General features: G+C 41.4%; 1 protein-coding gene across 1 annotated transcript in view; it reads right to left on the reverse strand.

The window, feature by feature from the left end:
• Positions 1-11,849, reverse strand: part of FGFRL1 (fibroblast growth factor receptor like 1) — a 180,635-nt gene extending 168,786 nt beyond the window's left edge. The window contains exons 1-2 of the mRNA XM_063924962.1: positions 11,652-11,849; positions 9,405-9,498 (exon numbers count right to left, since the gene is read on the reverse strand). Coding sequence (XP_063781032.1) covers positions 9,405-9,465 — 61 coding nt within the window. The 5' untranslated portion in view covers positions 9,466-9,498; positions 11,652-11,849. The remainder of the gene's footprint in view (positions 1-9,404; positions 9,499-11,651) is intronic.
• Positions 11,850-13,424: the final 1,575 nt, after the last annotated feature.

Below are 13,424 nucleotides of genomic sequence, written 5' to 3' on the forward strand. Positions count from 1 at the left end.
AAAGTCTCTGTTACTGATTTAAATCTTTTCTGCATCGAACGTAGACAAAAAATAAAATAAAATGCAGTTCACACACTTAATGGAAGACGTATAGCCTGGAGTAACTGGACAGATTTCCCTCAGAAAATTGAAGAGTCTTTGATGAAATGAAAATACTGGGTTATTTGCTGCGCTGAGGGATAATATGGTACTGTGGGAATACAATGGGTGGACTGTGCAATCAGTACAAATAACCAAACACCATACAGCTGATGTTTATTTGACTCGGAAGGGGAGAAAAAAAAAAAAACTGTAAAAAACGTGAAAGAACACAGCGTCTATTAACTTGTTATACCCCACATCTGATCTCGCTCCAGAGACCTAAGCTTCTGCCGGGCTGATATGTGTAGACTGGGGGCTTGGCGGGTAACTTGAAGCCAAACCATATCTGCCAAACGGCAACTACTCTGCGTGAGCCAAATCAGGTTATTCACGGCCATGACATTAAGCAAACCCATTGAAATGGCGAGTCATTTTTTTCTCCCCATTTAATGGATACCATCTGCTGAGTTTATTTCATGTCACAAGCGATGTAGTCAATTTTTATTAGTACATGGCAGGGCACGTGATGTCATCGGAGATGTATTTTTAGACGCAAGAATAATGGTGCGCCATTAACCCCCTAACGCTTGGGTAAACGGAGTGCAGAAGCTAAAATGCAAACTCACAATAAACACTAATTTGTTTCTCATCTGATAAGAGCAGACCAATTAGTGGCCAGAAGAGGTGCAGCTTATCTTATCCTTGAAAACACCTTGCAGACTTGTGACATAGTTAATGCCCTGAGTGGATAAATAACTTTTTCAATGTAAAAAATAAAATGCTTAATCTTCTCAAGCAAACCTTTATTAAATTGTATTATTTCAGGTGCGGGGAGGGGGAGGGGGGGAATTATAACATCAACACTTATTAAGGGTTTATTGGCCTTTTAATATACATACAGTCACTTGAAGGACTGTGCTTAGGGGAGAGTATAGAATGATGTATCACAAATAGCTTTGAGATGACAAATGAAAGTTTAGGGGCGTCCACAAAACTGGCGGACATCATTTGGTTATCGTTAAGATGGTATAGTTTTTATAAGAAAGGTCTGGTAAAGACTAGATTTCAGTACTTAATGAGTTTCGACAACATGACAAACGGAATTTTGACAGATGCAATATCACCAACCCCGCACAGAAGTTACACTCTTCCCTGAAATAGGTCAACTGGTCAGACTGCTATAAATCAATTGGAAGAATTAGCGAACTCTACGTCTCCCCTTAATGGAGAAAGATGGTACTGCAATCCCCAGGGTTGCATTTTTCAGACAACAGCCTAAGCATTAGTTCAGGGATAGATAGGGATTCCAGACACCTGTTTTCATTCTCCCCCACCCTTAAAAATACTTGTGGTTTTACCAACAGTGAAGAGCACTACCCGACAATATAAGATGGGTAGCAGGCTTTAAAGCACCTAGCACCAGATCTCACACTACACAAAACACAGGGAGGTAAATTTACTAAGATGAGCATTCTATTTAAGATGTGATGTTGCCCATAGCAACCAATCAGATTCTACTTCTCATTTATCTAGCACCTTCTAGAAGATAATACCTGGAATCTGATTGGTAGCTATGGGCAACATCCGATCTTAAATAGAACTCCCATCTTAGTAAATTTACCCCAGGGACTCTGCTATTCTACAAATATGTCATGCTATAAATCTTAAACTTCGTTTACAAACTTAACGTCAGACCTGAAATACAGCTAACACCACCAATAAAATAAATTCCCCTGTGGGTAAAAAATACCACAACAATGACATGTATATATTTGTTGGTTACCATGGCCCAAATTCTTGCAACCATGCAGAAGTTCCTTTGTCTCTGTGCCCCAGGGAACGAAAAAAATTAATTGTAAGCTCTACTGCGCAGCTAAACAGCACCTGGCAGATTTTATGGATTGGTTTTCTACAGTGATATAAACAATACTGTACAGCCGTTCCAGATATGTAAAAATACCTGCTACAAAAGTACATACGATCGAGCATATTGCGGAAAACAGGCTTTCTATCAATTAATTAAGCTTTAAAAAGTCTGTAATTTTGGTAAAACAGTCTAATAAATATACGGGTGGCCATGTTACGCCATGGTTCCATGGTCACCGTTTAAAATGGCAGACATATACAGTGTGGTCACGAGTGGTCTTATCTGTGAAAACAAAAAAAGTTTCTTTGTAAATCCACTCCAGAAAGAAGAAAAGAAAAAATAAATTAAAAAAAAAAAAAAAAAAAGGGAAAGATGACAGACTTAAAAAATAAATAAAAAAAAAGGACTTCTGATTTTGAAGCGAATGTGTAATTGACAGCTTTAAACATAGCTGTACTATTGCATTGGGCAGACTAGAATAAGACTTGCAACAAACCATGAAATCGTTTTAAGGGGTCTATTCATGAAGCAGTGAAAAGTGTGGAGAAGTTGCCTATGGCCACCAATCAGCACTGAAGTAACATTTATAATTTGCATACTATACAATTGTACAGAGCAGCTTCTCCACTCTTTTCACTGCTTCTTGAATAGACCCCTAAATACCAGAGAAGGATGACACACGGAAGATATTACTCATGTGTATTATCATTCAAACATTTACAGGTTGAGTATCCCTTATCCAAAATGCTTGGGACCAGAAGTATTTTGGATAACGGATTTTTCCGTATTTTGGAATAATTGCATACCATAATGAGATATCATGGCGATGGGACTTAAGGCTAAGCACAGAATACATTTATGTTTCATATACACCTTATACACACAGCCTGAAGGAAATTTTAGCCAATATTTTTAATAACTTTGTGCATTAAACAAAATGTGTGTACATTCACACAATACATTTATGTTTCATCTACACCTTATACACACAACCTGAAAGTCATTTAATGCAATATTTTTAATAACTTTGTGTATTAAACAAAGTTTGTGTACATTGAGCCATCAGAAAACAAAGGTTTCACTATCTCACTCAAAAAATTCCGTATTTCGGAATATTTGGATAAGAGATACTCAACCTGTATATATTTGCGCCATTTGATCTATAAGCTCTGCTACGGTGCATTCTTGGGGCTGTAGTTTTAATTGAGGTCAAGGGTCAATGTAAACAAGGGGGGGGGGGGGGAATAAGGGGTAGATTTCATAAAACTTCTAAAAAAGGAAAAGAGGGGGTCAGATTGTAGCGGCCATTTATCTAGTACAATCTCGAAAATGATAGCTGAAATCTGACTAGTTGCTATGAGCAACATATCCTTATTTGTAAATTTTAGTACATCTACCCTACAATCTTACTATATATCATATATCTTAAAATTGCCTCAGTGGTATCACTGGACTCCATTACACTAGACTCTGGAATACGGACCTGCAAACCTAGGACAGCACATAGGTGTAAACGGAGAGGGGTAATAATTACAAGAGAAACGATGTATAAAAGGTATAAACAAATCAACACTTTAACCTCCAACCACTTTAGAGGTCGATTATTATTGCGGGCGATGTGCCGTTGACGCCAGTAACAGCACCCTTCATTTCCCCTAAATCACCACAATTTTACCCCTAAATTGTGCTTTTTCGTTTTCAGCCCTTAGGGGTGCATATAAAAATGTACGATTTAGGAGCCCCCATATGCAGGACTGATGTGTGCACTGCATTGCTCCTAAATCGCATCAACCTCATAGAATCATCTCTTTTCATTAAAGGAATAAAAAGTTACCGTTCTGTCTCGAAAAATACACCACGATTAAGCGTCAATGTGATTGTGAGAGTGAATGCCGACCACTACACAGAACAAAACTACTGCATATGGTCATGTACATGAATGTTCTAGAACGAGCGTGAATGAAAACCTGTTCAGTGTTCCAGATTATCTGACAATTAAAGGTTTAGTCCCCACAAAAAGAAAAAGTTCAGGGCCCTAATCCCAGAGTACATTATCTGCTTTAAATCTTATCACTTGTTTGACACTAATTACAAGACTGGATAAGCAGAACAGTGACCCCCTGACTCTGACTGGCTGCTTATATTAATGGCGAGAGCCAGGTTCTAGCAGCTTATAGGGCTCCTGTATCAAGGACTGTGCGTATTATGCATATCCAGTATCACAATCCCCAGTGCAGGATGCAGACACGGAATGGCCGCATAACGAGAGAGACGCTGCTACGGCCATTGCAGTCACCCCCAGCCTCTGATTCACCAGCAACCACCAGGAGCACTAATCTAACGGATAGACACTGCTGGTGACACCCAGGCATTCTGAGAAATTAGACTTATGGAACAATAAAAGGTGATTTTCACGCCACCCACAAACAAACAAAAAAGGTGTAATTAATGGCTGAAGTTTCCAGCTCATGTCACAACACATTCGTTATATACCCAACTGCGAGGGAAGGGACACCATCTGCAGATAAATACGCAGGCTAAGGAGCTGCGTGGGTTGTTTTTGTGAAAGCCACAGCAACAAAAATACACAAGGGTATTTACTTAACCCCACAATTCTAGCCTATTACTGAGAGACGTTCTAGGTCACCTTCTAAACAAACGTCGCCAATCATCGATTTTCCCATACTTAGTAGAAACTGGAATAATGACACCTGAATGCAAACCACTGCACTCTATAATAGCATGCTGAACCGTCATAAAGTGCTTTATGTGCACCAATTTAAACTTTTTGTGTGAATATATCCCCCCACCCACCATCTCCCAAGCAGACGATGCCCAATAAGCGTATCAATTAATTTCTGTGGCTGCCATTCCTTACATCTATTGCACAAAATAGCATATTCTACTATCCATCAGGGGAACACTCCGTAGGAGTAGTGGCGCCAAAGTACTGTACTCAAGAGAACCAGGACATTGAGCAGCAAAACTGTACCAGCTTCATGACCAAAAATCAAACTATTCCCAAATGAACAATTTACCCAACCAACCCGATTAGGATATTTTTGCTTTAGTTTAAACATGTATTTTGAAAGTCAGGAGGGACCAATTGCATCCACAGATATTCCTAATGTGGTGTGGAATGTTAGGTAGATTATACTTAGGTCGACAGTGTCTAAGTCGACCACTACTGGTCGACAGTAAGTAGGTCGACATGGTTTCTAGGTCAACAGGGACTCTAGGTTGACATGAGTTTTTTCACTTTTTTTGGTGTTGTTTTCTCCGTACAGTGACCGCTCGCCATGCTTTGGGCAAGGTGCCGTTCCCAATTGTAGTCCACGTGGATCGTGAAGTATGAAAAAGTTCAAAAAAAATTGAAAAACTCATGTCGACCTTTTGTCATGTGGACCTAGAACATGTCAACCTAGAAACCATATCGACCTAAAGACCGGATCACTCCTAATGATAGCTGTCCCAAGCTCATTCAAGTTTCACCTGTCACATAAAAAACTGGGAAGGTGGCCATTTTGTAAAAGAGCCAATATTCACATAACCTAGCAATTCATCAGGGAACAGTAAAACCCCACAGGTAGCCATCTTTTGAGAAACAAAAAAAACAAAAAACTGTACCAATCCGAAAGAAATCCATCAATTCGGCAACTCGTACAATCAGGCATTGATCTATCTTGGGCAATACGGACAAATTGACAGTTACTGCAGCCAATAATCCCCAATTTGAGGAAAACCATTCGGCTCTGCAAAATTCACAACCAACAAGGTAGAACTGTTCTGAAAACACACAATCACAGGCACATTACATAAAACAGTATAGAAGAAAAAAGTTGCCCCCTCCCCCCACAGACATCTGAAAGGAAGAAAAAAAACAAAAAAAAGACACCGTCTCTGCTGGAGAAAGTGCGAGTTATACACACAAGGGTTGGATCCAGTATAAACAGTGCAAAACTAAATCACAGCATTAAAACCACAGTCAACGCCGACTGGGTCAGAAGCCTGTAATTATGGCAGCACGGCCTATATTTTGAAAAATCCATAGCAAAGACTTTAAAACTTTAATGATAGAAAACATCTGTCTTATTTGTATTAATAAAACAAGTTATTTCGGTGACTGCCGGAATGCTAAAATTATCCGTCCGGAGAAACACCCTGCAACCTGTCAAATACTTTCTTGGCGACCAAACTTTTTACCACAGGAACAATCTTAACGTGTCAATATTTCACACACAGTCTTTGCAACAAAAATACATTAATAATAAATAAAAAATAAGTAAATGAACTATGAAAAAAATATGTATTTATTTTTTCAAAGAATGCTGCTTTCTCTGAATAGGAGAGTCCGTGTCAAATGAAAGGGTCCTATTAAAATTAATCTCCTTTTTCGATAAGCTCTGGCTATAGTGTGTACACTGGACATGCTACTGCAGCTAACAGCTGCGTAATTGAGCCGTGCTGGAAAACAAGGGGAGTCTGCATACACTAGGGTTAGACGGGCAAGAGAACGCAAGGAATGGCTTGCAGTTGACATTGTGTCTATCAAGACACCAACTGTAATTCCCTAACTAACATTAAATGTTGCGCCTGGGTAGCGGATACTACGCGGCGATCTATCGCACAGAAATCCTGGGACCCGTCCGGCCTGGCACGGGGAGTCACGGCTGCAAAATATTTCACACATGCATCAAAAACATTCCCAACACGAAAAATGTGTGAGGGGAGGGGGGGTGGAATTAAACAAGAGTCGGCGGCTGCACAGGAATAAATTGTAGGGTACATGTGCTACAGGATCGAGACAAAAGCCCTTTTGTGAGGAACAATCGTCTCCAACTAGATTCACTTTGCTGTACCAGGTACAACGCAGCGGCACAGCCAACGAATTTCAAATTCTATAGCAATTTTAGCGCAACCTTGAAACGAAGCCAGATGTGGTATGTTGGGTTTTATCCCCCTTTCTCTGCTTGTTTAGTTGTTTCCACTCAATTCTAACTATCTGTGCAGTTTCACACTTTTCAAAAGGTATGCTTGAGTGAACGTGACTTCTGCAGTAAAACATTCTGTACAGGTTGTGTGGGAGCCAAACAGGGGAGAGGGGAGGGGGGGGGGGGGGGTGCTGACCAGGAGGAAAGAGAAATCCACAAGTGGATGTAATCAGATTGGGAGCTGAACAGCGTTTCAGGTTCACGTGTTAAATTCTACGGAGGGAGATTTACTATTAAAAAAAAAAAAATCTTCTAAAGAGGAGAAATGCAGGCTATTCCATAAGAAGCCATTTGTATTCCAGTTAACATTTTCTAGACTGCACTGGTTACATTATAGCTGGGATCAGATCGGCTGTTGCAGGCAACACCTGCACTTTTCCTCTTTAGCAAAATCTAGATGCGCAGGTTTACGATATTTGTTCTAATACTGCTTTATTCAGATTTAAAAAAAAAAAAAAATACCACACTGGAAAAAGAGATAGAATCCAACAGCGAAGTAATTGCTATAGTCCAGTAATATTGTGATTGAAATAATAATGATCACCAATACAAATCACTGTTAGAAGCACTGCTAAAAATGTAATAGAGAATGGGAATGCGAGGGGCAGTTTATTTAGCATAGTTTACATTTGGCGCATGAAATTAGAGAAATTCAGATACGTATAACAAGTACAACCTGCCACAAGCATTCTGGATAATAAACCCCAGCCTTACAAATGGACTAAAACTTTACCAACAGCAGATCTACTAAAACACAACTTGTCTCTGTCACAATTGGATAAGATGAAGCTTTATAACTTAGGCATGCTGGGCACTGTACACTTAGGGGGACATTTACTAAGCAGTGATAAGAGCGGAGAAGTGAGCCAGTGGAGAAGTTGCCCATGGCAACCAATCAGCACTGAAGTAACATCTATAATTTGCATACTATAAAATGATAGAGCTGCTGATTGGTTGATGGGGCAACTTCTCCACTGGCTCCCTTCTCTGCTCTTATCACTGCTTAGTAAATGTCCCCCTAAAACACAGACTCAAGCCTTGTAGAGTGATAAATTGCACGGTGATAAAGTACCAACTAACCAGCTCCTAACTGTCATGTTACAGGCTGTGGGGCAGATGTACAGGTTGAGTATCCCTTATCCAAAATGCTTGGGACCGGAGGTATTTTGGATATCGGATTTTTCCGTATTTTGGAATAATTGCATGCCATAATGAGATCTTATGATGATGGGACCTAAATCTAAGCACAGAATGCATTTATGTTACATATACACCTTATACACACAGCCTGAAGGTAATTTTAGCCAATATTTTTTATAACTTTGTGCATTAAACAAAGTGTGTCTACATTAACACATTTCATTTATGTTTCATATACACCTTATATACACAGCCTGAAGGTCATTTAATACAATATTATTAATAAATATGTGTATTAAACAAAGTTTGTGTACATTGAGCCATCAAAAAACAAAGGTTTCACTATCTCACTCAAAAAAGTCCGTATTTCGGAATATTCCGTATTTCGGAATATTTGGATATGGGATACTCAACCTGTATTAAGCCTGGAGAAGGGATAAAGAAATGATAAAACAGTGATAAGTGCAATGTGATAACGCACCAGCCAATCAGCTCCTGTCATTTTTCAAATCCATAATGATTGGCTGGCGTGTCATAACCTTGCGCTTATCACTGCTTTTTCCCATCTCCAGGTTAATACATCTGCCCCTGTGTTTGAAAAATGACACTTAGGAGCTGGTTGGTTGGTACTTTATCACCGTGCAATTTATCACTCTCCAAAGCTTGATAAATCGGAAACCTTAGATTTCTTCAGCTACATTAGTCCAATAACATTATCATTTTGCTGGGCAGGTGTAGTGCACAGAAGAAGCCACATGCATCACTGAATTCACAGCACTTCACCTACTTCCACTAGTCCCACAATCTGGCCTATTTCTAAAGGGCTATAAAACATTTAGCATTCCACCTCCTCCAAGATAACCAAATGATGCTCTCAGACATCTGTGGGATCCTTGTTTGCAGAAAGCCATTATCTGCGGACAGTGATAACTTAGGTGACACTATAGGAGCTGTTGGACTTGCCACTTAGGAGAGTGCCATAATTGCTTGTTTGGTTTACTAAGGAAAACAGATATAAAAAGGAGGATGCTTAAGAGCTCCTTCTGAAATCTCCCTTAGTGGAATCATTTATTTAAGTCTAAAAAGCAAGGCCTTTGGGTGGACTCGCAATAAGCTGCAATTCATAGCAAGACAGGAAACCACATGGGCTATATTACATGTAGAAAGCTGCAGAGTGCTGAAAAAATAGGGTCTGACGTGTCAGTCGATCTGTTTTTCTAAGGATGGTCTGTACCCTAACGAACAAAAACAAATAAACAGCGTATGGTATTTACCATCCAGCCACTGGAGGAATCTCTGGATGTGCTTACAATTATCACGCTTACCTCTTGCCGAGTCGGAAAACGCAATTATCCCAGCAATAAGGAGAGCAAACTGGAATTCCATGGCGAAACGCTGTTAATGTTTTTTAATAAATACCTAAAAGGCAAAAGAAAAAAAAAAAAAACATCTTAATTTAATATAGTCTAATAAGCTTCTACAATATCATTTTTTCAAGAAATAATTCCCAAAATAAAAAACAAAAATAAGATATAATTTATCTCTGGGGGACTAAGGACAATATCATGACATGAAACAAAAATAAAGTCAGAGCAGAAACGCATGCGGTCGAAACGGAACGCGGTAAGAGTACGGAGGAATCCGCCAGGTGTTCCGATGCCAAGTGTGAATCAGTGCAAACGTTCCGATGGAAGTAAGGCTAAGCTCTCTATATGTACGAGTATAGAAGTGTGTTTCGGAGTAGCAGCTTCTCTTCTGCAGCTCATCCCGTCCCGTGTGTGACAGTTGTGACAATAGGATGTTGCTGCCAATTAACTGTACAAAATACATGTCAAAGGGCGTTAGGGTTTACAAATGCATTGCGAAAACAGCCCAAAGGTGTACATTAATTACAGCCAAATACGCTACACCACTCTCACTCTCTAAACAGTGTCTGAATTCCTGGCTCTTGTAAACGCTTTCTACCCTGGGGACACACAACAATCCTTGTATTGATTCCAACAAGTTAAATAATTACACCTAGCATTTGGCGAACAAATTTCCAGCGGGGCTCTCCTTAACCCCACGTCAGCCGGAGAGGGCCTTCACGGTAAATCCCTCGCCTGCCTTCCGGCACAGGACGAGTTAAACCACCCACATTGCCTTGTGCAAAGATCCCCCCCCCCCCCCCAGTATAAATAGCCCCACGTGCTATATACGGTACAGCTTCCTATAGACTCTGGTCACATTGATGAATAAGTATGAAAAGCTGTATTGAGGGAACAGAGCTAAGCTTTAGCACACACACGTTTGCTGAGGGCAGCCGGATGAATGCAGCACTGTGCCTCACTCTTTATTAGTTTTGTGCACGACGCTTGGCTCTGCTAGTCAAAATATCAAATCCCCCCCTTCCGATGCTCCAAGACAAATAATATCCCTTCAAGCCATCTTACTAAAAAATAAAATAAAATATAAGACTAAAATAAAAATTGCTGAAAAGTCTGAACGAGCCGTTAAAACGTAAGGAACATTCTCCATTGCATTAAACTTGCTTTTAAGAATGAAAATGTGGGGAAAAAAGAAAACTATAAAAAGCAGGCTGGGTAAGCGGGGCTGATCGCCAGGGAACTTACAACAAACTTCCCAAACTTTTACCAGGACGTTAAATTAAATCATTTCTGTTTGACAACGTACATAAATGATCACTTTAAAATGGAATAAAAGGTTTTGTTTTTAAAAACATAACACTGTAGCAGACGTGACTTTTAAATACTTTAGCATATTCCAGATCATAGTGTAAAGTGACCTCATGAGAGGAATTACAGGACAAGCTAACCTGGCGCACACTGAAGACAAGACACTACTACCAGGTACATGGGGAAACATATGGCGAGAAGGATACCATTCATTCCAATAGCACAGTGACATTCTCTTACATTACACATTATACACATCTCAGAGATCCATCATATTCCATGAGTGACAGCTTCCAACCCATTTACCTAGGAATACCTCTATTTAATCCATAATACTCGTAGACAGTCTGTTTGATACATTATAACCTTTTATGGCCCCAACTTAGCCAAACACAGTGAACAATAGTGACTACTGTATAATACATACAGCTCTGATTTACTATATGTAGTATATTCGCTGTACAATGTCCACTGGATTTCCCTACCATGCCTTCTATGTAGGAGTCAGGGGTGCTGTAGTACCATGTATGTGATACCTGCTGCTCATACAGTACATGTGAGGATAGATAGATAGATAGATAGATAGATAGATAGATAGATAGATAGATAGATAGATAGATAGATATTAGCACATGGTACTTGGGAGCATGGAGTAATGTCATGCAGATAGCAGTAGTAAGCAGCAGGGGTGGCCAGAGTGTAGTAATATATATATATATATATATATATATATATATATATATAAAATGTATGTAGGTTCTTGCCCTGGTAACAGCAGGGCAGCAGTGAGCAGCATGCAGAGGCGGAGGGGTGCAGTGATGGCCAGAGAGTGTAGCAGTAGTAATAGTAACACACTGTGTGCACACACACATATAGAGAGTGCAGCTGGTAACCCACCTCCAGGCAGTCCGTGCGGGGACACCATACCCCGGCCTCTCTCACACTGCTCTCATCCCCCGCTGCTCTCTCCCCTGGCCCCGGGGGCCGGTGCGCTGCTGGGACAGACAATGGAACACCGGGAGCCCCCGCAGCAGCAGCAGCAGCCTCCTCGCACTGTGCGCTCCCCGCAGGCTTTGTGATCCCAGCAGCGGACTGCAGCACGCCGGGTCCGCCCACCTGGAAACTTCCAGCCAATCAGCTGGGGCGGCTCTACATCCAAGCCTATAGCGGCTTGCCGGGCGCTTAACCCCTAGTGCACTGCTGCGGCTGCTGCGCCAGGAGTGTGTGTAGGAGTATACCCTGCGCGAGGCGAGGGTGATGCGCACAGTGCCGCAGCAGCAGCAAGGTATACACAGTAGCACAGGGCAGCACTATGCATGCATCATATACTAGAGGGAGCATCACAGGCACTGCATGCATCATATACTAGAGGGAGCATCACAGGCACTGCATGCATCATATACTAGAGGGAGCATCACAGGCACTGCATGCATCATATACTAGAGGGAGCATCACAGGCACTGCATGCATCATATACTAGAGGGAGCATCACAGGCACTGCATGCATCATATACTAGAGGGAGCATCACAGGCACTGCATCCATCATATACTAGAGGGAGCATCACAGGCACTGCATGCATCATATACTAGAGGGAGCATCACAGGCACTGCATGCATCATATACTTGAGGAAGCATCACAGGCACTGCATGCATCATATACTAGAGGGAGCATCACAGGCACTGCATGCATCATATACTTGAGGGAGCATCACAGGCACTGCATGCATCATATACTAGAGGGAGCATCACAGGCACTGCATGCATCATATACTAGAGGGAGCATCACAGGCACTGCATGCATCATATACTAGAGGGAGCATCACAGGCACTGCATGCATCATATACTAGAGGGAGCATCACAGGCACTGCATCCATCATATACTATAGGGAGCATCACAGGCACTGCATGCATCATATACTAGAGGGAGCAACACAGGCACTGCATGCATCATATACTAGAGGGAGCATCACAGGTTCTGCATCCATCATATACCATAGGGAGCTTCACAGGCACTGCATCCATCATATACTATAGGGAGCATCACAGGCACTGCATCCATCATATACTATAGGGAGCATCACAGGCACTGCATCCATCATATACTATAGGGAGCATCACAGGCACTGCATGCATCATATACTATAGGGAGCATCACAGGCACTGCATGCATCATATACTAGAGGGAGCATCACAGGCACTGCATGCATCATATACTAGAGGGAGCATCACAGGCACTGCATGCATCATATACTAGAGGGAGCATCACAGGCACTGCATGCATCATATACTAGAAGGAGCATCACAGGCACTGCATGCATCATATACTTGAGGGAGCATCACAGGCACTGCATGCATCATATACTAGAGGGAGCATCACAGGCACTGCATGCATCATATACTAGAGGGAGCATCACAGGCACTGCATCCATCATATACTATAGGGAGCATCACAGGCACTGCATGCATCATATACTAGAGGGAGCATCACAGGCACTGCATGCATCATATACTAGAGGGAGCATCACAGGCACTGCATGCATCATATACTATAGGGAGCAGCACAGGCACTGCATCCATCATATACTATAGGGAGCATCACAGGCACTGCATGCATCATATACTAGAGGGAGCATCACAGGCACTGCATGCATCATATACTAGAGGGAG

The sequence above is a fragment of the Pseudophryne corroboree genome, chromosome 1, assembly GCF_028390025.1.
Source record: "Pseudophryne corroboree isolate aPseCor3 chromosome 1, aPseCor3.hap2, whole genome shotgun sequence".
Lineage (NCBI taxonomy): Eukaryota > Metazoa > Chordata > Amphibia > Anura > Myobatrachidae > Pseudophryne > Pseudophryne corroboree.